We start from the raw sequence: 26,968 nt of genomic DNA, 5'->3' as shown, positions 1-26,968 counted from the left end.
ATCGACCTCACACAGTCATAAGTTGTAATTAGAAATCGCTTAGATCGAATCCTTACCTAAGCTAATATATTATGTGTGTTTATGCTCACTAGTCAGAGTCACCATCGCACACACCTTTCATATACTTAGCGTTTTAGCGTAACCTATTACTGTGTTTAATGTTACTATTAGTCTTAACGCACAACTTAATACATACAGCTATTCAAATTTAATTTAATTTATTAAAATTTAAGAAAATGTTCTTAACACTCTTAAAAGTTTAAGTAACACCCATCAAACAAGATTAAAATGATACACTGATTAGTGGTTATCGCTCAATTTCTGTAACATCATTTCCATTTTAAGGTAAATCGTCAGGATCGAGTACTGTGATTAATTTAGCTTTATTAAAAACCATTAATAAGTTTTAAATTGAATTATTACAAATCACATTATTAATGGTATGATAATTATTAGCATTAGAAGTTAGTAAAACTTAAAGTTGTCATCCCTGAACATACACAATAGTAAAGTTGTTTACAAAATAATGTACTCTTCACGTAGTAAGCTTAGCCAAGTCAGCTTCAATATCTTAAAATATTAGTATAAACATCTATTACCATAGTATTAACATACAATTTTTAATAATTCAGTAAAATAATTTAAATAATAACTATGAAAAGATAATATGAATTTTTAATTTTCAAAATATTGTCACATAATTATTTCTTGAATAACATTCTAATATTACGCATAAACAAATCACATAAAGTAAAATCATATAAAAATATATATAAACTAAAGAATAGTAACATTCCTAAATTGGCATAAAAAAAAAAAATAGGAATAAAAATGCAATCTAAGTAATTGTATAATAACAGAAAATAATAATAAAACCCGTTTCCTAGAAGTTAAGTTCAATAGTAGAATATAATAATATGTATTTTCTTTTATTTATCACAGTAATGAATTTTATACTACTTAATATTGAAAATAATATTATAATCATATGAGTTTAATATTGTAACAAATCAATCATGTTCAGAGGCATCTGAATCATATAATTTTTGTTGTGTGCTTCAATTGCCGATTTTGTATGGTCTTCATTTTCATCGATGAAATTTATCACTTTTATATTTTTGGCACATTTTGCCACTCTGTCTAAATAACAAATAGGATTTATTGGTAAATCATAATTAATTATCCAAGCAGCTTGCTGAAACTGGCTTCCTTTGATTGGATCTGTAGTGATGAGCATTTTTAAATTGTTTGAAGAAAACATATCAAGGATTTGTTCGCGTTCATGTGCGTTCATTTCTAAATGAAAAAGTGATACTGCATATTCCAATCTTTGTAAGGAATCGTATAGTTTTTGTGCTCTATCCAAAGTATTGCAAAAGATGATAGATCTTTGTATTTTCAATGTTTCGTTGATTTCACAAAGTGCATTCATTTTCCATTCATTTTGAATGTTTAAATAAAACTGTTTTGGAAGATCTATGATTATAACAGATCAATTTGAAAAGTATTAATGACATAATATTTCATTAAAAAATAAAAAAGCTATATAATATTATAAATGTTATTAATAGGTAATAATTTATGGTGACATACTTTTTAGTAGATCGTTATCTTTTTCTTTGTCATTAATAATAACCAGAGGATCACGTAAAGATTCCATGTAAATGTCTAATACATGATCTAGTTTGTCCGATGTCAATATAGTGACTTGTCTGGTTTTTGTTAACTTTTTCATTATTTCCTCAATTGATTTTGTGTAGTCATTAGTCAACATTTTTTCAGCTTTGTTAATTACAACTGTTTGAATGCATCCAGTACGCAGTGACTTACATGAAATCATATTAGACACTCCAAACGGAGTACCAACGATTACATGTGGAATAACAGATAGTTTTCTCGGAACATTATCACCACCAATACATACATTAACACCCAAAAAGTCACCAACACTCATAATAATCTATATAAAAAAAAAAAATCAATTTATCAACAAAATAATAAAAAGTAAAATTATACTGTACATAACATTTTGTAATTTCAATAATTCTTAAGAGGACATTATACCCACATGTATTGTCTCTATCTTACTAATGTATTTCATAGCAAATTCGCGTTGAGCAGAACACATCCTATAATGTCAACTTTAATATTAGTGTAAATTTATCTATCATCAAATTTAAAGGTAAGAATATTATCTAGGAAATGTCCATATGCTTATTGCTTTTATTGATATTATTATTTTCTAGATAATATTCTTACCTTTAAATTTGATGATAGGTAAATTTACACTAATATTAAAGTTAAGATTATAAAATGTGTTCTGCTGAACACAAATTTGGTATGATATATATTAGAAAGACAAAGACAACACATGCGTGTATAACGTGCTCTTAAGACTTCTACATTATAATGTTAAAATATATGTCATATATGTTTAAATATTCATTAAAATAATAAACAATAAAATATGGAATCATTTTTAATTTAAAATTTGTATTAAATTAATGACAACTAATATATTTAACTTTCTTGATATAATACTGAATATTTGTATAAACATATTGATGTAAAAACAACAACTAACAAACTATATAACAAATATTATTTTATTAAAATTAAAATTTTGAATAAGATTAGTAAAAAACACAAAAATAGCTATGAAAATCCATATTATAATCATAGCATACCTTTTGAATATGTACTGCAAGGTCTCGAGTTGGTACTAATATTAATGCTTGACACTCATTTAAATTAGTTTTAACGCGTTGCAGTAATGGTATTGTGAACATCATTGTTCTACCATTACCTGGTCCAGCAAAAACAATTATGTCTCGTCCATTTATGCAGTGCACAATAATACGTTGTTGTAAAGCAGTTGGATTGACAAAACCAAGAGAGTATATGCCACGCAAGATATCAATTTTTAAATTCATATCATTGAAGCTATTAATACTACAGTCAGAATTACTGGCATTAGGTGGTAAATCATCGTGTTGACTTGATTCTGTTTGCTTAGAGGATAAGTTATTGTTGTCTATTTTCTATAAAGAAAATAAAACACTTTTAAAAAATAAGAAAATTTGAAAAATACTAAATAGACAACATACTAGAGAACTTTTTTGCAATAAATTTGTATATTCATCTAAGAATTTATTCACTTCTTTCTTTAAATCTTTTTTCTTATTGCATTTATCATTCTCTTTTGAGGATACATTTAAATTTTTCTTAGACTCATCTTCAACCTGTAATATTTAAAAGAAAAAAATGTAAATTATTATGAAATATAATAATACTAAACTGAAATAAAAATGTATTTAAATAGTATTAATTTTATAAGTTTATTTTAGAAAAGCTATTTAGCTTTAATTGTAAATTTACTTTTTTTTCATTAAGGTAGTTTTAGAAACTATGAACATTAGCAGTGGTACCATACTATACCCTGTAGATTTTACTTACTTATGGATAGGTATACATTATAATTAAAATTAAAATTTTGATTATAGTCGGCGACACGAAAACTGGCGACTGATGGCCACGATCCTATCGGATTATTTACTGTAATGGTTATCAGAATACAATTATTTGTGCTGCACCGCTCCAGAACAGAAGGAGAACCACTGTCTACACGGTGCGTGAGGTTCAGGGTACGACGGTGGCCACCCGCCAGTTTTCATGTCGCAGACTATAAATGTACAATTAATATAAAATACAGAATATGAACTAACTTGAATATAATCAATTCCTTGTTGCAATAACAATTGTGGTATTTTTAGTAATAAATCTCCAATATTAACATTGGCATCTGAACATAAACTTTGTTTGTTTAGAGTTGATTGAGATGTACTAGCCTCGTGAAGTTTACTATTCCAATCTTTATATGTTCCAAAACCGAGATCAATTGCATTTTTTAAATTCAATTTTATATCTTTCTATAAAGAATACAAATAATGTTAAAAAAGAAAATTGAATATTAATAACATATGTGTTTTAAACAAGGAAAAAACTTTACTTCAATAGGTACTTGGTCTTTCACATTTGTATTCATGCCTTCCGCATCAAAATAAGAGCTTGTTGTTGCTTTCTGTGTATTCTGTATTTTGTTATCATTACCATTATTATTAGGTTTTTGATCAACAACACTTTGACTTTTCAAATTATTCTGTAAAAATAAATTATTAAAACTTTAATTTTAAAACTGTCAAAAAATAATTATACTGACTTCTTCTGTAGGGTAATTTAATATTTCTTGATCAGTCACTATATCATATTGATCCAATAATTGCATACATTCATCAAGACTGCCATCATTAACAGTTGACACTGAATTAGATTTACAAGGCATTGGTGTTTGGAATGTTCCAATGAGTTCATTATTTAACTTTGAGTATGAACTCAAATCAGTTTTAACTAAATTAGTAGGAATGTCTTCTACACTTTGAGAAATAAAAGTTTTGGATGCAACAGGTTGTTCTACTAGATCATCAATAGAAGTGATGTTACAATTTTTTTTTTCATATTTAGGAACATTAGGTTCCAGGTCAATAGATAACTCTGACCAAATGTTATTTGATTGAATTTTATTTTCAACATCTGGTTTGGTTTTCAAATACTTTAATGGCTCAATCTTAGTATGTTCTTCCAAATCAATACACAATTCTGATCCAATGTTTTTTGATTGCATTTTATTTTCATCACCTAATTTAGTTTTCAAAACAGATTTCAAATACTTTAGTGGTTCTACCTCAGCACGTAATCTTTCAATTACATTTTCCAACGATCCCAACATCTCTTTTTTCTTTTCTAGATTAGATATTTTTGTTTTTAATTCCTCTACAGATAAACATTCATTGAGTACAAATACATGTTTCTCTAATAATTCTTTTTCTGCACGTAAAGATTTCAATTGCTGTAATAAGTCATTCTGATTTTTTAATTCTGACTCCATCATAGATCTGTTTAATTTTGCAATAAGTACCTATAAAATAAAAAATTCTATAAATAATACTTAAAATATAGATTAAGAAAATTTGAACAATTAAGTATTTTTTGTTAAATCTAAATTATAGACTGATACATTATTATAAATTAGAAGGGGAGGGTATTTCAAGAAGAATATATTTATTATTATCGATTATCATTAGTAGGTACAAAATATTTATTTATTATAGAGCAAAAACAAATAGCATGGTTCAAAATCAGAAAAATATTTGATACCTACTTAATTGTTGCTATAAAATTATCATACTAAATTTACAGCAGTCAATGGAGTATCAATGTAATAAAAAAAGAACCAAAATATTAAATAAACATAAACAGCATAATATCACATTTGATAAATTAAATATAATGTTTAAAATAATAATACCTATAATATTGATTCAATACAAAAACAGGCCAGTGTATCATTTTGTTTTTTACACTTTTGTGCTAAATAGGTAGTAGTTTATTTTTATTTATTAGGTATTCTAAATATTTTTATAAGCTTTGAAAAAATATTTTATTTGAAAAATTGTAATTAATGTAAAAACTCAATTATAAAAGTACTTGCTGTTAAATTTTCAAGATTATTGTAATATTTGTTTAATACTTTGGTCATAGGCATGATGTTTTATATAGAGCTTGATAAATTTAGTTGGGGGGTTCAAGCTCCAGATTAGAAAATAATTATTAATAACTTCCTATTTAGTAAGAAATGATCTTGTCTACGTATTGTAAAAATAAAAATAAAAATTAGCCAGCGTTCAGCATGTGGCAGCTAATTATATTTCAATACAAATATAAACAAATAAACTAAAATGTATAAATGTATTGCATAGTATTGCAATATAATTACAAATACAAAAATAAACAATAAAATAAAAAACTGATGTAGAAGAAATAACTTTAACTGTTATATTAAAAATTATTTTTAATATATATATATATATTTATTTTTTTTTAGGTTAAAAAAAATTTGTGTTTTTATGCCCCTAAAATAGTATATTTTTGAATAATGATACAAAACTGTAGGTGCATAACTAAGGTATACATTTGGAGGGGGGCTAGTAGGGAACTTAGCGGGGCTTAGCCCCCAAAGCCCCCCTAGCGCTGCTTATGACTATGGTACTTTTTAATCACATATTATAAATAGAAAATGTAAAAATACTTTTATTTATTACAAAATTAATTAAATTTAATATTTGTTTAGTTTAAAGAACAGTTAAAAAATTATAGATGAGACTATTTTAAAAAAGTTTTTTATACCTTCAGTATTTATATCAAAAACTTAAAACTTAATTTTTTCTAGATTTTTCTGTTTTTGTTTAAAATAAAAATAGTACGAGACAAAAAATATTATTTAAATAAGATTAGTTAAGTAATGATACAAATGTTGTATAACTTATAATCTTCAAGATATTCAAGTTGTAAATATACTTTATTTAGTGGATTTTAACAACCATTAAATTGACAAGGATGTAATGCATTAGTAAATTATAGGCAGATTAGTGGTTTTTAGAAGAAAATGTGATTTCTTTTACCAAGAAAATTGGAGACCAAGCAATATATAGGTACTTACAGAAATGTTTTTTTTATTCACTGGAGATGTAAACTGTAAGCTTGAATTTTTCAGGGTCAGCACAGAATATGAGAACGAATGTATGAAATAATTATGAAACAACCTTCAACCCAGTAGACAGTAGTACTGCGACACAACACATACGAATCGTTTTATACATGTTATTATACTTAAAAAGTTATTAAGTTATATTATCACTATACATTATATTACGTGGAGAGGGCACAGGACTGTATTATTACTTTATGGCTATGAGTTATATATGACTAACCAGTTTAGTTGTTTTTGTTTTTCGCGAACATCGTAAATAGAATGACTAATCGCCAATCACTAAGATGTCAAATAATAATAATAATATTATTATTATTTAGATAATTTTAGCTGATAATACTCGCAGGGTGGCCACATCGTATAACTAAATCCACCGTAAGTACTTTTAGGTGATGTAAAAATATATTTATTCATTTTAACTGGTTCGAGTGGTATTTATTATAATAAAAAATTTTAAAAAAATTAGTCAAACTTGTAAGAATTAATAACGTGTAAGATATTAGTTGTTTTCGTTATTTTAAATATACTTATTTAGTTGTCTAAATAAAGGACACCGTAATACCTATGTTTATATGCCTATATTTAGAGGATTGTGGTTTCAGATTTGTAACCTACTTAATTGTTATTAAAACAAAATCTTATAATTTGTGAAGTGCTAATTCTCAAGAATCTATTGATGAATATTTCATATTTGCTTAAATGTGGAAAATTTCACCGTTTCTTAAATCAATAGTTAAGTACATTATAGGTACATTGATTAAATATTTAATAGGTAGTTCAATTCATTAACCTTCAACTTGTTGCAATGTTGCCAAGAAGTGGGTAGAAATAAATGTCTGTTTCAATAAAATTGCCAGAAGAAAATGTACTACTTCACTGAAAATAGCCAAAGAAGAGGTGGAAATTGTCCATTTACTAATAGTAAGTAGGTTCCTACTTGGTAACATCGATACGATTAAAGTATACGTACAGAGTGATTCTTTGATCAAACTCGAATAACATTTATTATTTAAAAATATAATATAAATTTATATTATTTAAAGTTTAGATTAGTGGAGTAGTAGATCAATATTTTGGGGCATATTCCCGTAACACTCCACTCCGTTAACCAAAACTTTCAGTACTTGGTGTAGCTCAAATAAGACTTGTCCAAATTTAAATTTCTTCGGTATTTTAGAATATAAAATATAAAATGTGTTGTCATTCAAAAAAGTAAAAACTTAATCAATTAAAACGTTAATAGATTTTGAAATAATGAATGTTCTTCGATTGAAGAATCATCCTGTATAAGTATATATAAGAGGCCAAGGATTCATACCCCTAAAGTATTTATATCCTTAAGGGGTGTAACTTACACCGTGTAAGTGGTATGTCACTGACGGCTGACGCTCACTAAAATGTACCTATTATAATATGGACCGAGCAACTGCTTATATATTTATTAATTCATATATTGTTTTTAATCATAATGTTCACATTTCACAAGTAATTTACGTATAATTCGGTAACAATTTTTCAACATTTATAACAATTTTACTTTTCATAGATGTTTTAATATTCTCTTTAATCTATATTCCAATACGTATTTGGTCGAAGTATAATTGATATGCTATGCTATTAACTTTATCAACGCGATTAATAAAATCTAGGAATAATATTTTTTACAATTTGAATATAGTAGGTAAGTAATATTAAGTATACTTAGTAGGTAAGTGGTAACTGGACACTGGTAAGTATATGAACTGAACTACCTATGGACCATGGTACCTACCAGAATTATAGACTTTAGCCATTTATATAATTATTACAATTGAACATAATTGCGTAATACCTAATTATAGCTTGAAGTTACGGTAAATTGATTTTGTTGATTATACTTATCGATATGAATTAATATTATGTGTAATTGTAAACACCTATTTTTTTTTATTTACATACATGAATACTAGGTATAATCTTCATAAGATGGTTTCATTTGGTAATTTTTCAAATTAATTATTAATGCAATATCAGCTGTAAATGATGTGTAAGTACCTTGTAAAATTACTGTATATGTATTATATTATATATAGTTACTAATAATCATAGATTAAACACGATGATGTCATAGGTATAGGTACTTATCTAGTAGGTATACTAATCTTAATTATGTATAATATATATCACGAATATATTTATATTATTATATTCGTGATATATATAGAGACTCTATTTATCATTTATATTTTGTTAAGATTATTAATATTATCATGCAGACGTGGTCTGGCCTAAATCTGATTACTATAAGTCTAAGGGCAGTCGACGCACATCTAAATATGTGACTAAAACATCTAAAATATTCGATTTTTTTTTATATTAGTCATAAACTTATAACATTGTAATACCAACCTCGATTATTGAATAGAAATCTATTTCCTATTGTCTATACGCATAAATATGACATTTCTTAGATGGATCACTTATGTAATTTAAAAATAAAGTCCGAAAATACAAAATATTCTATATAATTAATATTTATTTTGAAAATTTAAAAATTTAAAAATGTTTAAAGAAATTATATTATATTATTATATTTTTTCTATTTTCTTATTTTAATTTATAATTATATAATTTATTATTAATTTTAATTAAATTTAATAGGTGCGTAGATACATGTATTTTAAAATATTACGTACATACATAGAATCACACGTTATCTTAGGAACAACAATATCAACATTTATTTGTAACTAAATACATTTCAATAAACAATGAATTTTAATTTATTTATATAAACACGTCAATTAAACTAAAACAAAAAAAAATAGTATATATTAAAATAAATAAATATAAATTTGTCATTACTATAGATACCTAACTAGCGGATTTCCGTTACTATTTTTGTTAGTTATACGAAAATATAACAATATAATATGTGTATAAATATTTTTAAACTTTTAAAATAAATATTAATTATATAAAATGTTTTGTATTTTTGTATTTTTTTTCCGACACTAAAAATGTGCTCGGACTTTTTGTCAATTTTTTTAAAACAGACTTTTTGTATCCGGGCTTTTCGTCCACAATTCACCCAGGTTGATACAGTGTATACGGATATAAGGACAACATTTGATAAGTGTAGATCTACCTATTTTATTAAAAAAATTAGAATATAGTGGCATTTCTGGACAAATGTTTAATGGTTTAGATTATAATTATATGATAGATTGCAACAAGTTAAATTAGGTAATTCTATTTCAACGAGTATTGAGACTTTATCCAATATCCCACAGGGTAGACACCTATCGTCTCTACTTTATTTATAAATGACGTTACAAATATCTTTAAAAACTGTGCATTTTTAATCTTTGCTGATTACCTAAAACTTTATTAGCCAATTTATTCAATTGATGATTGTGCTAAACTATAATTTGATTTGAACTGATTTTATTCGTGGTGCACAACAAAGGCCTTAACGTAAACGCTGAAAATTGCTGACAAATAACCTTTGTTTGTCGAAAATTCAATTACACAATTAATACCTCTGATCTAACGGTAGTAACGCAATAAAAGACCTAGGTATATAATTATCAAATTACCTGTCTTTTAATAATCATATAAATATGATATGTATTAAGGCCCTTCAGTTATTTGGTTTCATACGTTGCAAGCTCGCAACTGTTCAGAATTCAAAAATTAAAATCTTGTATTTTTTTCTGGTCGGTTCGATACTGGAATATAGATTGGTTGTTTGGAACCCTCACTAAGCCAATTTGATAACGAAGATTGAGTGTATTCAGAACAGGTTATTACGAGTACTCTTGTATAAAAAAAAATCCTATCTCTTGAACAGTTATTACTGGAATTTAATATTGAGTCTCTTGTTAAACACAAAAAGTTGAATGATGTACTTTGGCTCCATAAATTATTGAACTCTCAAATTGACTGCTCCGAATTACTGAACCTCATACCTTAAATTGCTTTTGTGTCAACACGCGTGTATCACACACATTTTACCTCCCTACCCACCGTAAAAATTACAGTATTTAGGCTTCAATAAATAAAATGCTAAAAATAGTAAACATGTTATAAAAATTTTGATTTTTTAATAATAACTCAACCAGGTCAAAAGTCTAGTCTTAAGTTAATCCAATACTAAATATACTCTTATGGCTTATTGTAACTTTTTATTTTATCACCATGTTTACTCTATAATCTATATCAATTTTATAAGTATTATTTTTATTTTTTCATATGTACTGCATGTATTATATGGTTTAAAAATATAAAATATAATATATAATATGACTAAAATAACTATATCAAATAAACATATTACTTGGTGATATAGTCTGATAGACCCCGTTTTCGCTTAGAATCATTTTTGTGTACAACGGTATATCATTGAATTCAAATTTAACACACCTTGTATTATAGTACTTCATTCAACACCCAATGTACAGCAGAGGTACCCACTTACCTACCTCTTTTTATTTTCGAATTCATATTTATAGTCGGTAAGCTGTTTTAGCTTCAACACAAAATAATATCAGTGGCTGCCTATGTGTAGTTATTCAGTCCGCCATGTAGGACACAAATATTTCATACCATCATCATTAGTTATAACTATAATGATAAAATAATTTTTGTTGTATATTGTGTATTATGTACTTTATAGCCATATTTTAAAAAGCTAGAGGTTTTTTTAATTAATACTTAAAGGACGGCAATACAAACTTCTGTTTTTCCAATGATTACACCTTTTCTTACTATAAATTATCAAGAGAATATTTTTTTAAAAATTTTTACATACCTAATTCAAAATTTGAGTGAGTAGTTTTTCAGTTATTAAAATTTTTGTTTTAAGAATAATAGTCATTAAAAATGGTTTTACAAAAGTATAAAGTAGATATAATATTCAGATCGGGTAATATATCTAGTAGTTATACTTACTTATATCATTTTTATAATATAATAAATATTAATATTTGTTATGCTGAATACTAAAATTTTTAAATTACAGCTCCCATGTCTTCTAAAATTATTATCATGAACTTATTATCGTTAGTACACGATATTAAATAACTTTAAAACTAATCATTGTACAAGTTGTGATGAGGCATAGCTTTCACCGTATTTTTAACAAACTAAATGTGTAGGGCTAGGACAAGAGAATTGGCGTGGCTATAAGATGGACAATTTAAACATTAAGACATTTTCCGTTGTTCTATGGCTCTTAAAATTTTGTTTTTCGTGCCAAGTAAGAATCTTGTACCAAAAATATTATTTCCATCAGGTTTGAGTTTAACAAAAAACAGTGATAGTGGATTTTTGGTTTAGTGATGTATACCTACTATTAGTTACTTGCTAAATGAAATAGATTATTTTTCTATCTGATACAATTTTGGAAACAAGAGTTAACAGATGAAGGTTTCTTATAAAATTTTTATTTATACCACTTTATTAGATTATAATTATCTGTAAAGCATTATACTTTGCAATATTATATTTCAGAAAATGTATTATTCTCTTGTACTTATCTGGAGTATCGGGAGATCTGTTTAGCCTGTATAGATCATCGAGACAAATAATATAGGTACTCTATACTCTATAATAGCGGTTTCCAACTTTTTTTTTCTTCTGTACCCCTAAGCTTAATATTTTTCTAGATTGTACCCCTCATTATAACTTTAAAATTTTTACATAACTACACACACATAATATGTTTAAATAAAAAATAACAATAATACAATATTATTTAATAATGTATATTGTACTTTTATATTTTGTTGTAAGACACACACAAAAAAAGAAATTAATTATTGTATTTATTTAATATTTTAAAATTTAAATATTTAAAATGTTTATTAAATAAAAATATTGTTATATAAAAATTCTATAAGATAAGTTAATAGTCAAATTCTTATTTATGTGATACAAGTTTTAATTTTTAACAACATGTATTACATATTTCTGAAACAAATTGTTTTAAATAAAACAAATTTAATATTTTTCCGCTATTGTCCAATTTTTTTCTTGTACCCCTTCACACGATCTCGCGTACCCTAAAGAGTAGGTACGCGTACTTCAAGTTGGGAACCGCTGCTTTATAAGATATAGAATATATTCTTTATTTCAATAGTACAGGTTGATTTTCAGATGACATTGTCAGGATCAATACTATTAGAAAATGTTTTATTTAATTCAAATTCAATTTTATACGACTATTATGAGTATATAGGTTTTTTGGTAGCGTTAGGGGGATAGCATATCTTTTTTCTTTTGTATTTGAGTGGTAGTCGGTAGAGTATATTGATCCCTGATCTTATATTTCAACTATAATAATTATCATCATTTGCATTAATATATTTGAGTTCAGATCTAGTAAGAAGGACGTTAGAAAAATATTTTAATTTCTTAATAGCGGTCAAGAGGTTTTTAAGAGTGAACGGCGAGGAATTTAGTACTTTTTTGTTGGCTTGTTGCTCTCTGATTACGATTTTGATTTATTATTTTTATTTTTGTACACATTGTTGACGATATTGTGGTTAACTTTACTATCTTAATAGATGGCGCGGCTTGTTTTATTTTAGAAACATTGTTAGATGGCATCATAATTATATCTTACTTCGTTACTCGAGTCTAAAAATCACCGCTAACTTTGTTGTTGAGACATGTTAACTATAATGATTATTGTCTATTTTTTTATTTTATTGAGGGTCAGTGTCGACTATTAAGTGCGTGATTCTTGCTCTTAAAACTATAACTATAAATTTCAATAACAGTTTAGGTGTTGCCATCTAGCGAATATTAAGGTTTCTAAGTTTAGACCGTTTATGAATTTATCAATATAATATGATGTATAGTTGATAAACGAAATGGACTCGAATATTATAAAGTATGGGTTAGTCTATTACTGTACCGAAGGCCTTGATTGTACATGATACTTGAAAGATAATATTTTAAAAGGCAACAAGCGACAGTAAATTTTTTCATTTATAAATTATAAGTTTATTACAATTATATTATTTTATCAAAATAATATCATATAAGATTTATTTGTAATTATTGTTATTTTTTTAATAGAATAGAAGTCTAAAAGTAGCCAAGTATAAAAAATATAAATATAAAAAAATTATATCTTTACGGGTAGTATTAGTAGTATAACGAATTGTTCGCAAAAAATGTATAAATCGCCGATAAATTTATCGCGGGTACAATAATTGTATAATAAAAAAATAAAAATAAAATATTTATATTTTTATATTTTTTTTTTTCAAAAATATTTTTAGGTATATTATACTATAAATTTACATAAATTACAAAATACACAAATATTAAAATACAATGCAGTTTTTTTCTATACAAAATGATTAAAATATAAGGTTATCAATATAAAGGACCAACTTTTGATCTCAAAAGCTTTGGTTATATTAAGGTGTTCTCGTGAAACTCACCTGCAGAGAGAACTGAGAGGCAGTTATTGTTAATTTTATCGACCGAACTTTGGTCTACCAACAAGCTATTCGAAGTATATTATTTTTTTAAACATAAAAACTGTTGTTATAATAATGTTATAATATGAAGGTGTACATATACTATTTTTGTAATTCTCTGACGAATAAAATGTTTTTTTAGGTAATTTATTTCAAGTGAAAGTACATTTTTTAATTATATATGAGCCCGTTTCTTTTTTCTAATTCAAGCACTGCGTATGACAAATCGACGAATGATACTATAATTGATATCTGTATTTCACAGACTAAAAAGTCTTTAGTTTTTAACTAAAATTCCAAACAATTTTTATTGGATTTAAATTATAAATATAATTACCATTTTTAGTTTCTTATTATAAAACTTGATCATGTATTTTCAAAGATTTTTTATATTTGTGTTTACAATGTACACTGCACAAATATGCAAATGCAGTTAGCGTCTACACATACACACACACGATATATAACTTACAAGATTAAAGCCCATTCCCCGTAGCCGGGCTAATGTCGGTAACGTAGTATTTACTCATCCAGTTTTCCACCCTCTTTTTGGAGTCATGCACGGCTTCAGGTGACATTTTGGACTTTCCAAAGTCTAGGTTTTTGTTAGCGACGCAGTAGGGCTGCGCTACTGCGAACTCCTTAGTGTCTTGTCCATAAAGCGCACCTTCCAGGCATTTCCTAAGCAGTTGGGCGGATGATGAAGGACTTCCGCTCTGATCCGATTGTGCATTTGTATTGCCACCGAGGATAAGTAATTTTCGATTTTTCGACATCTCAGAAGCGAATCGGCAGACACCTAGTGGCGGGTACACCGCAATCGCGTTTTTAAGTGCTTCGTCCCAGTTCTCATACCGGCTAGTTGTGTTGAGTGAAGAGTCCGTTTCCGCTGTTACCGCTGCCGCCGCCGCCTGGTAGGATGATGAAAATCCCGTTGTATCACAATCTCTCGGTTCGAATTCATTGTGTTCCAACAAAATCCGTTTTATGTCCTCGTCGTAGCTGCAGTCATCTTCGTCGTCCGTCGAAGAACACGAAAACGCCCCATTACTGTATATTGACATGTACTTAAGGCACTCATGCACGTAGTCGGGATATTCCGCCGTATCGCTGGCCATTGATTCCGAGGACGACATGACGTGTGACGGCTAACATACGGCGTCAATAACTGTTGTCAGGATCCCGACGTATAGCGGGGCTGATGGTTTTTTGGTTTTTTAAAGTAATGGCCGTAGTCATGGCGACAATTACGGAGTGCATGTAATGATTTATTATCGTCAGTTAGTTAGGTTTGGTATGTCGGAAAACCAGACCTAAAATTACAGTTTTGAAGAAACCTGGGGAAAAAAAATTAGAGTTCTTCACTCCAGGTGTAAACAGGTTAAGGCTAAACCCCTCTTCCTAATCTCAAATACTTGCTATAGTCAATAATCAATATCAATAATTAATATTTTTTTGGATTTAAAAATGTATTTGAGGTTCAAGTCTCTCTGATTTTTTATACATACAGTTGGTAAAATTATAAATATGTAGCTAAGATTATTTATTAATGAAAATTTCAAATTTATTTAAATATAAAAAGATAAAATAAATATAAACTTTTAGTTACTTTATATATTTTTTTTTTATTAAAACTAAGTTATTACTTATTATATATTAATACCAACACATACCGACATAATACTTATGTGTACCTAAAATAATATTAATAATATTTAATAGTATATTAATTTTATTTGTATATTAGTGTACGCCATTGACCTTACTGCAGCATAGATATTATTGTTAATCGAAAATCGATTAATAACTATTTATATTGCTGTTACTTTATTTTATGTTAATAATATAATAATAATTTAATAAATCCGTCGCAAAATATCAAATGACTGTAGATACTCGACCAAATGTCGAGCCTACCCTTGTTCTTTAAGTTGTACATTTCCAACAGTAGATAATATTTTGTAAGTTTTCGGTACATAATAATTAATTATATTTTGATTTAAATGTAATAGTCAACAAATAAATAAATTATATGTTCCTCAAATTTTTAATTCAATTCAATTAACTAATTCATTTAATATCAATTTTTATGTAAAAATAAATACATAAGGTGAATAACAAATATATCAGTTTTCTTTTATTAGGAGGAATATATCTTCAATAAAAGTATTATTCTGTACTGGTCAACACGAATGAAATTAACGAACCAAAATATAATAATATGACGAATTTAATTATACTACAGTTGTATAATAAATTCTAATGTATGGTTCAAAGTAAATAGGTACTATTCAGAATATTACAAACATATAATTACATATTAAAATACTTAAATATTACTTATAAACAAAATAGAATACAATATTTTACGAAAAAATAGATTTACATACGTGATTTACAGTTATAAAAACAATACTTCGTTCATTTAGAAAGAATAATAATAAAAAAAAAAATATGTCAACACGTGCAAACAAAATACAATTAAAATATTCTTGATCGGACGTCACGCGTCGATGGGAATCAAGGATTATTAATTAGTTTGGTATACATCGTACGAATAAGGGAACTAAAATACCTAATACGAGATCGGGGAATTCGAAACCATGAAAATATTATTATGGATTAAAATTATTCATATCATTCACGTTTTACTCTGACGTCTAGTAAATGATTCGAAATTTTTGTACATAGAAAACATGCGGTATATTTATAAATATTGTAGATTACGAGAATGACGAAGGATATGCAAGCAAACGCGAAAGCCATCACGTCCAACAGGTAATATTGATACCACGCTAGATTGAGCGCACGAGACTTCAAGTGCTGTGCTCCGTGATGACGTAGGACATACTCCGTCCAGTAAACGACCAACGATTCCGGTGACATGGGTCGATCTTTGAATATTTTCATGGCGTTTTTAGCGTTCTCCGAGTATCTATACGTATATGCAACAATACAAATAATAATAATTGGGATTTATACAAAATATGCTTATTATTACAATTGTTATATAGGTAGATTACAAATGAGATTTATTTTTACCATATTTTTATATATCTGAGACAAAAGAACATAATACTAATCGCATATTTCTGCATAATAACATGTTAAGTTGAACGTACCATAATCATTGGTATTCAAGAAAACGATTTAATAAATAGTTTTTCAAACTACGCAAGCAAACCAATAGATTCGCGATAGCCGAAGATGTTTTAAATATTTGTAAATTAATAAATTCGTATTTTATTAATAATATTGTTTATAAGTGTCTGTATAAATAAACTAATTATTCTGAATCGGTATACTACTCCTTAAATATTTTAATCATGTCTTTTATTTTTTTAAATTACTTGGAAAAATATATTTCCATACTATGGGACCAAAAGTCTAAAAAAAAAAATGTTCATATTATGAACATTTTTTTTTTTTATAGACATTTTTAGTTTAAATTTGGACGAAACTATGTACATCAAAACAAAGAAAACTACTTGAAACTTTTACGTCGTAGATTTTTACATTTTTTAAACATTATTAAAATTTTCCAGTCATTTAGATATTAGATTAGTATAAATATATATATAATCAAGTTTTTGCCCATACCTATATATACCAAGAACTTATTCACGCCTTTCTACGGTAAGATGGTATTAACTTAAAAGTTAAAAATCACATTAAAGAATATAAATAGATTTACTGTTCTAATAATTTAAATTAATAATTTAATAAATGCAATGTTTTCGTCAAAAGTTAAAATAATCTGCTGTATCTATGTAATACTAATAGTAAAAGAAATCACTTTAATAGTAGTATTAAAAAACATACCATGAAATAATTGAAATATAATTATTAATAATATACCTAGCCTGTCTATTAGTCTTTTCTCAAAATCGTTTTTCGGTTGCAATGATATAACATTGAATTCATATATAACACATACATTACAGTGTCTCAATCGATAAAACGATTACTCACTTCCTATCTTTTTCCATACAAATTCTGGTCTTTATTTTAGAAACACGTTGTGTTTCATAAGTTTAATAAATCGTGGACATTTTTAAAATATTTTTTTCACTCATAGTTTTCAACTTACTTTTTATTTTTGAGCAGTTTCAAGACGTTATTTAAGAACGAGTCCTCAGTAACGGACAGAAGGTCCATAGAAATAGCCATGCCGGCGTTGACCAGGTTGTCAATGTTTCTCGGCTGGTCGCCGATCAAAGGAAATCCGAGAACCGGGACACCGGCGTCCACGGTTTCATAAAGCCCAGATATACCTCCGTGACTGATGAATAGTTTTACATTGGGGTGTACTGCAACAAAGTTTTACCATATTTTAATAGGTATTAAAAACGTATGTATTTCGACTTTCCCGATTTGAGTTGACGTGATTTAAGAATAATATTATATTATATGTCTTATTATTTACAAAGTATATCGCGTTGGGGTAGCCATTGTTTCGTCATCATGTTTTTCGGTTTGTCGTCCAGTTCATCTTCGTATTTCAACAACACTCTTTGTGGGACACGCGCGAGTGCTTTTATCAATATTTTTTTTACACTTTCCGGTATTGTAGACATTTTAACGGTAGAACCAAATGTGAAAAAAATTACTCCATGAGGTGATTGTTCGATAAATTCTAATACATCCTGCATCAAGAAATAATATTTATTTACAAAAAATTATAAACAAAATAATTTTTACAGTTTAATAATTATATAATGATATTATATAATAGTAAGAGTTATAAGTAACATAATGAAGAAATGACTCCTCTGTTAATAATTCGTTTAAATATTAATTTAAATGAAAATGTACCTACATTAGTACAAATTTACAACCAATAGGCATGCAGTACAAAAAATAAATAAATTTAATTAGGTTAGTGATTTAAATCTATATAAACTACGCATAATAAACAGCTTTAATTATTATTTAAACTATCGTTTAATGACAATTATTGTACCTATATTTGTATTAACATAGATGTAAACAAATACTTGAACAAAGTTCCTTTCTGTTTTTTCAAAGTTATTTTAATTTTTAATCTCACTATACTAATTATTTTAAATGTAGTTGAACTTTTATATAAATATCAAATTTAAATAGTAAAATAATTATCAATTCATAATAATACTTTAATATGTTATGACATATGTTGAAATTATAATAAGTGAGCGAATGTCAAATTTTGATTTCATAACGATTTTGATTTCATGAAAATTCGAATAATTCCGTTCACCAGTTAATACACGGTTAATCACAGTTTAAGGGATGCAAAATATTTAAAAAAATTGTGTGTACCTAAAGACTGAAATGACTTATTGATTAAGACATATATTTAGAATGTACACAAGACTCGAATTCGACCGTAAAAAAATATAATATTAATAATAAATTATGATCGTCGATCACCGATTTCTTCGTAATACGATAATATAGTATTCTATTAACTGCGGAATACGACTACGCCAATACTCACTTTTGGCAAACTCTTGGCCGCTTTCAGATGGATCCCGCCCACGTCGACGACGTTCCTGGGCACCGGGCTCGGGGCGTCGCTAATGAAATGTCTGTTGACGAACACCAGAGACGGTGGGACGGGATCGAGTAGATCGTACTCTTTAGGCGGTCCGGTGTACTTGAGCTCGAGCTCCTTGTACCGTTGCATGGCCGAGCCGTAGACCTGTAGTACCGCGTTGGTCAGCCTCTGTCCGAACGTCGCGGGTACGGCGTGTCCGGTCATTAGGTTGGAAACGACTGCGGGGTTGGATACATGACCAGTGGTAGCGCGCTCCATGAACGCGATCAGTGGCAGCGGCGTGACGTAGATGAGCGGCAACCCGAGCCGGGCGGCCGCGTATGACATGCACTCGGACCAAAACGATTCGATTATGACTGCGTCGAAGCCCGCGGGGTCACCGAGCAGTCGTTGCATCTCCGCGTGGCCATATATCACGTCGCACTGCGAACGGCCCATCTCCACGAACGCGCCGTACGTCCAAAACGGGTTGCGGTAGTAGTCCATAAGGCCAACCACGTCCAGATCTAGACCCACCGGAAACCCGCTGGATATGTCTACTTCTGTGTAATTGGCCCGGTCACCATCCAAGAAGGGCGTGAACGCGGTGACGGCGTGCCCGTTGTCCACCAGCGCTCGGATGATGCCGCTCATGAAGTTCCAGTGGCTCCGGCCACCCACCGTTTCCACGGCCAATATCCTCGCGCATCCCGCGGGAACAGGCCCAGACCACTCGCCTATGGTGAGAAGCGTCATAAATACCGCCGCAGCAGCGCCCGACATTGACGGCATTCCAGTGAGCATCTTGTCGCTAAATATAATATTATGCTATTATCTATTCCTGCGGGAGACGCACGCGGCGTTGGTGATCTTAGGCATTAAATTAAAAAAATAAATATTTTTTTAATCACAGCGACAGTCGGAAGTCGGTATTTATAGACGAGTATAATATATTAACCGCGAGTTTTCCGGATGCGATCGATGCGCGGACGATGACGTGTAGTGGTTAGCGGCACGGTGCCATCGGATCAGTGGTGTGCGAATCGTTCGAGGGCGCTGTTTTTAAACCGGTCGAGCGCGTCTGTTAATATTAGAAATTGTCATCATCGCCGGCGCTGTTAATCTACCACATGAATCATGTTTTGAAGCTGAAATATGTATACTAATTACATAGTGTACATAGGTACTTCTGTGTATAACACTTCAGGTGGCGATAAGAGCGCATAATACGAAATATTGTTGCGATTTGCCAACTACGTATTCTATTCGAACACTTAAAGTTCAAGTTTTTATATATATATATGTATAATATACATTTGTTGTGTTACGAATTTACGATTTGCCGGTATTATATACGGGCTTATCGTTATATGCTAAAATTGCGGTCGTTGAACTCTTCAACACGCGGATAACAGATCGTGGAAAATAACGTGATAGTATATATATATATAATATAGTATTATATATAATAAGTGTTTTGATGTTTGATTTTTGTTTTTGTTTTTCACGCGTCTTAGACTATCTAATTCAATTCAACTATCATACTTATATAGCTGTGTGTGATAATAAACAGTGATACTTATTAAAATGGTCGTTAGACAGATATTAAGAGTGCTTATCATAAGGAATTGAGAGTAACGATTTTTGATTTATATGAAAACATATAATACTCGTATTTCGTATACGCTGGTTCACATACGTCATACTCATATATACTACCTACCACGATTTTAAATCACGTAGTATATTTATAGTGCATTAAAAATGTTAAGTTTTTATTAAAAAAATGTAATTTGTATGTAGTTTTGGCTGCAGATTTTGTTAAATGACTATTTGGTATGCGATGTACAAAGAGGTTACAGGTTTATGGATACATATAGACTAATTGTTTCAATTAATCAATCAATATACAATAAATATAAGATCATTTAGTAAATCCTACAAATTTAATGAAATAAATAATAATTAAGAATAGGCTTATAATATATTAGTAGGTATCTAAAAATTATTAATACATTTTTTTCACATACATGACAATGTATATGAATATATTATATATTTATGATAATTCTTTTGGAACTATATTATAATTTTAATGTAATTTAATAAACTTTAATGTATTATTAAAAATTATTTAGTATTAACAAGGCCTAAAGATATATTTTAACTATGATAAAAATAAATAAATTTTTATCTTTAAATAATTCTAGAATAGTGGTGTAGGTATTCAAAATGACTTTAAAAGTAGGGAGGGGCAATAAAAATAATACGTCATAAAAAATTAAATTTGTACAGTTTTATATGATCAGATATAAAATTAAATACATATCCTACTAAAATTTTAAACATTTCTTATTTGTAATAATTTATTGCAAATAACTTATATGAGTATCTTAAATATTCTTAATGAGGCACAATTAATAAATTAAAATATTATATTGTTACTGCATAAGTCCAAAACTTACATCCTCCTAGGAAGTTATATTTAACAAAAACAGTTAATATTTATTTTTCTACATTATCATATTTTAATTTGTCTTTATTTATATTAGTTAGGGCCAAACCACCAAACTATTCAACCATTATTCATTCATTTTAGGTTTTAAATATGTTTTTCACGAGTGAATATTGTATGACAGTAGTATAAAATATCGTTATTATAGTTCGTCCAACTTGGACAGCTTGCATTGTCGTGATAAATATGAACGGTAGCTTATGTTTACCTTCTTACCGTAACTATAGATAATAAATTAGTTTTATATCTGTGAATAACAATAAAATAAACTTTGTCTATAAACGTACGTTGTCTATAAAATCAATTGAAAATACGGCCGATTAAGGGAGAAGCAGAGTCTTTCGGTCACCGTTAGTTCCTCTTCTAATTTAGAAATATTCGATTTAAATTTGAAGTACCATTAATATTCTATATAGGATTACAATCTTATGAATAAAACTAGATACATGTTGCATATTTTATATGTTTTACAGGCTGTATGCATGTATTAGATAGAATGGGCTAAAATTTAGTTTAAATCCTTTTTGAAAAAATTATAATATTATAGTTATTATGTACGTATAGTGATTGCGGTATAAGTTCTAGATTCTACAAAGCGAAGCGATGGATACATTGATTTTACAATGATGTGTGATTTTTTTTTTGTGAGTATATTATATCACGATAAGTAGAGTCGATAAAATGCTTTGATTTTCAACTAAGAAGGTGCTTTTGGATAGAAATTTTGATCTAGTTTATACTTTAAACAGGTCAAAATTAAAAATTGTATTTATTTTTTTTTACAATCTGGAAAAACCAGAATGCAATCAAGAAAAAACAGAAATTTTTACACTAATTTAATTTTTGACAATATCGATTTTTTTTTTTTTGGCGTAGCTCAAAAACGAATAACCGTAAATAGTTGAAATTTTCACTAAACGTTTATTTTCATATTTTTTATTTACGATCAAATTTCTCGACTAATTTCGAGCTATTTATAAGCTAGAGAAAATTTAAATTTTTAAAAAATTCGCTGGTTAAATATGTTTAAGGATTTAATACAAAGCTTTTTATAATTTGATAATTTCCCAATTAAAAAATATCGAAAATCTTAAGTTTCAATATATTTTTATTAGCGTTTAAAGTTTGAATTTTAATAAAATTCGTTAAAACCGTAAAATTAACTGTATATAATATGCATTTTGAGAGATCTCAGTTTTCACGTTGTAGATATTAACCAAATAAATATATTCTAATTTCTAATTTCGTCTGGTTTTAGTGTAAATTGCATTGTTTTTAATGTTTAACAACTGTGAAATTTAAATCACAAGTACTGATCAAATAATACATACGTTGCACCAGCCCGGCACATTTCGAAATATTGAAACATTTTTGTACTAATATTTAGCACGTAATTAGTATGAATTTACATGATTGAAATTAGAATTTGCATGAAATTGATTTAGGCTCTCAGCATTTAAAATTACTAAATATGCTGCATTCTGAGTGTATAATTTATAATTACTGAGAATGTCTAAAAAGGTCTCGAACCATATGATTTATTTAAATTTATAAATATTAATTAATCTTTAACAAAGTTGATAGAATCAAGTAAAGTAAGGCGTGTACCCCCAATGGCAATACCCAGTAATTGTACTCATATATCCATGACGATTTTGGGAACCTGTTTATATTTTCTCGGAGATACTAAAATGTCACCGATTAACGCAACAGATATAAAAACCAAAAAAATAATCTCGTTGTGATATTATACCTGTATTATGTGATTGTAGTAAATTGCTGATATTTAGTTTAGATTTATTTTCTCTTTTATTAATTATTATTAAAGTATATATTTAAATATTATTAAAATATATTCTATAATAATAATGTTGGATTAGTAAACTGCAACGTCTACATAGCATCATAAAAACAAAAAATAAAATAAACTACAGTGTTGCAGTCGTTTATTATTACCTATGTAGACTATATAATAATCAATAGTAAGACTTTGTTTTCTCAAATAATATGGATTTCAAATGACTATAGAAATTATACTTAACCGCATTACGGTAATGTGACCCTGCATATTATGCTTATTATTTTAACGCACGCTCATTATGTATTTTATTTTGTACATATTGCGATTTTAAGTAGATACCTACCTAAAAAAATATTTTAACAATGAAGACCTATCAAAGAGTACGCGATCTTCACATGATAGTCGTTTCTTGGACATATTTTTAAATAATAAGAGTAGGCGGTAAGCACTTTTGATCATCAATATTTTTATTAATATGTGAATTATAGTGAAGTACATACTTTATTAATATCAATGGTATTCCACCATGGGTTCAATGACCGTAATATGAGCTTTAAATGATAAAGTTATACTACACGTCATATGATAATATGACTGAGACATACAGAACTAATTATAATAATAAGTTCTGGTGATTTAATATTTTTAACAATAAGTAGTTAGTTATTTGAACGTACGTTGCATCAGCCTGGCCCATTTCGAAATATTGAAAAATGTTTGCACTAATATTTAGCACGTAATGGCCGCAATGGCCGGAAATGAAAAACGGTTTTTTAGCATTAAAAAAATGTTATGCGAATTCTGGCGACAGTCGTGCAAATTTATGCTAATTGCGTGCTAAATATTAGTACAATCATTTTTCAATATTTCGAAATGGGCCGGCTGGTGCAACGTACGTTCAAATAACTAACCACTTATTGTTAAAAATATTAAATCACCAGAACTTATTATTATAATTAGCTCTTTATGTCTCGGTCATATTATCATATTACGTGTAGTATAGCTTTATCATTTAAAGCTCATATTACGGTCATTGAACCCATGGCGGAATATCATTGATATTAATAAAGTATGTACTTCACTATAATTCACATATTAATAAAAATATTGATTATCAAAAGTGTTTACCGCCTACTCTTATTGTTTAAAAATATGTCCAAGAAACGACTATCGTGTGAAGATCGCGTACTCTTTGATAGGTCTTCATTGTTAAAATAATTTTTGATATATAATAAATGCCCAGAAATAGTTAGCATTTAATAAATTATTTTAAAAACTTATGAAGAATATTGTATTCATTTTTTAGAGTTTTTTGCCAAATAAATTTTTTTTTGATTACCTACCTAGCACTTAAAAATTACCACTTATAGTCCATACTAATATTGTTGATTAAAAGGTATATAAGGTACTTATAATGTATAAGTTATTATATTATTATAATATATTAATTTTGTGCAGATAGTATTAATATCATGATTAAGTTACCTAATGAAGATATAAATAAAATAGCTGTTTATAACAACTTAAAAACAATTATAATAAACCACCAAAGAGTTCTGAAGTAAGTTTTACAGATTTTGATATCTTAATATAAAAGTATTATTATTCATATGATATAAATATTAAACATGAATTTCAAAGATTTTAAAAAAGTTTTCGTATTAATAAAAAACGATTTTTCATACTTGTTTTGTTGATAACATGATTTTTTTTAAAATTATAATAATAAATTATTTTTTAAATAGAATATATGATGAATTTATGTTAATATTCCAACTGATAATGCTATTGGAAATATTTGTTTTGTCATATTCGATCATTATATTTTGGCTCATTTTTCTAAAAGTAAATACAAATAATATAAAAATAAAATAATAAAATCACTATGTAGGACGATTAGTGATTCACCAAGCATGTTCATTCCATTTTTCTTCTATAATAATGCAATTATTCGAAATTTGATTGTTAATATTTTTAAATATGATTTAAATTCTTGAGTATTTTTGTACTACTTCAAGGAATGTGGAGATATAAACTTCTGTTATTAAAAATGACAACCAACAGATAATTATTTAGCGGATAATTTAACTAGAGATTATAGTAATTTGAAAACTGCTGTAATTTATATTAATTTATTAATATTTATATTTTATAAAAATAGTTCTAATATAATAAATATTTGACCTGGAGTCAGATATATTTTACATTTTTGTTAAACCACTTTTAAGGAGTACCTATTATTCGTCATATTATAAACCAGGGGTCCCTAATTAATATTTTTGAAGGGCCACATTAGGGATCTGAAAATTTTTCACGGGCCATCAAAATTATAAGTACAAATTTACATTATTTAAAAACCAATAATATTTAACAAAAATAATAATTTACAATAATAACACATATAATATTGTTGTAATATGTGTTATTTATTATTTGTCTGCAGGCTGGATAAAATGTGTTCGTGGGCCGTATGCGGCCCACGCACCGCCATTTGGTGACCCATGTTATAAACCATAATTTATAATTGAAAAACTTCTGGTACAACGAAATTTAAAAAAATATAGACATTAAATTATTCACTGTAACTATGTTCTTATTTAAAAAATAGGAAAAAATAAGGAATAATCCTTAAGTGGCTTAAGTAGTAAAAGCAGTCTCAATTATTTTAAAATATTTATATAATAATTTGATTACATTTAAAAATTCCAATAATCAGAATTTGAATAGATTCATTATTCTATAGAAAAAATTGGGATAAGAATTTTTGGTGAATTACCGCTTGTATAGTATTAAGATAAATAATCTCATATTTTTAATTTATTTAATAATATTTTTAGAGTTTTATTGAAGGAGAATTTACGAAATCTAGAGCAGTGACATCGATGCAGAATTTGTTTGGGATTCCTTTTTGTGTTATACAAATGTTTATGTCATGTTATGTATTTGATATCTTGAACAATCAAGTAATTTAAAATTTATACAACTTATTAAAATTATATTTTGCATACACATGTCATATATTACAGAGTTATTACAATAAAATTTATTTTTC

The 26,968-nt window shown here is 27.6% G+C and overlaps 3 protein-coding genes across 3 annotated transcripts in view; 1 reads left to right on the top strand and 2 right to left on the bottom strand.

Moving 5' to 3' along the window:
• Window positions 1-552: 552 nt before the first annotated feature.
• On the bottom strand, window positions 553-6,858 carry LOC113549872 (ATP-dependent RNA helicase dbp5-like). Its single transcript, XM_026951358.1, has 8 exons — window positions 6,557-6,858; window positions 4,220-4,975; window positions 4,010-4,159; window positions 3,726-3,929; window positions 3,108-3,242; window positions 2,688-3,041; window positions 1,594-1,960; window positions 553-1,476 (listed from the first exon to the last, which is right to left on the bottom strand). The coding sequence occupies exons 2-8, from the start codon at window positions 4,946-4,948 to the stop codon at window positions 995-997; spliced, it is 2,421 nt and encodes an 806-aa protein (XP_026807159.1). The 5' UTR covers window positions 4,949-4,975; window positions 6,557-6,858; the 3' UTR covers window positions 553-994.
• A 654-nt stretch (window positions 6,859-7,512) lies between these two features.
• LOC113560812 (farnesol dehydrogenase-like) overlaps window positions 7,513-26,968 on the top strand; it is a 36,821-nt gene continuing 17,365 nt past the window's right edge. The window contains exon 1 of the mRNA XM_026966904.1: window positions 7,513-7,528. The gene's annotated coding sequence lies outside the window, so the exon portion shown is untranslated. The remainder of the gene's footprint in view (window positions 7,529-26,968) is intronic.
• On the bottom strand, window positions 16,479-20,616 carry LOC113560811 (UDP-glucuronosyltransferase 2C1-like). Its single transcript, XM_026966897.1, has 4 exons — window positions 19,562-20,616; window positions 18,509-18,728; window positions 18,173-18,392; window positions 16,479-17,017 (listed from the first exon to the last, which is right to left on the bottom strand). The coding sequence occupies exons 1-4, from the start codon at window positions 20,402-20,404 to the stop codon at window positions 16,720-16,722; spliced, it is 1,581 nt and encodes a 526-aa protein (XP_026822698.1). The 5' UTR covers window positions 20,405-20,616; the 3' UTR covers window positions 16,479-16,719.

Source organism: Rhopalosiphum maidis, chromosome 4 (genome assembly GCF_003676215.2).
Source record: "Rhopalosiphum maidis isolate BTI-1 chromosome 4, ASM367621v3, whole genome shotgun sequence".
Lineage (NCBI taxonomy): Eukaryota > Metazoa > Arthropoda > Insecta > Hemiptera > Aphididae > Rhopalosiphum > Rhopalosiphum maidis.
Note: the sequence above shows the minus strand (reverse complement) of the source record. Positions and strands in the feature narration are given on the sequence as shown.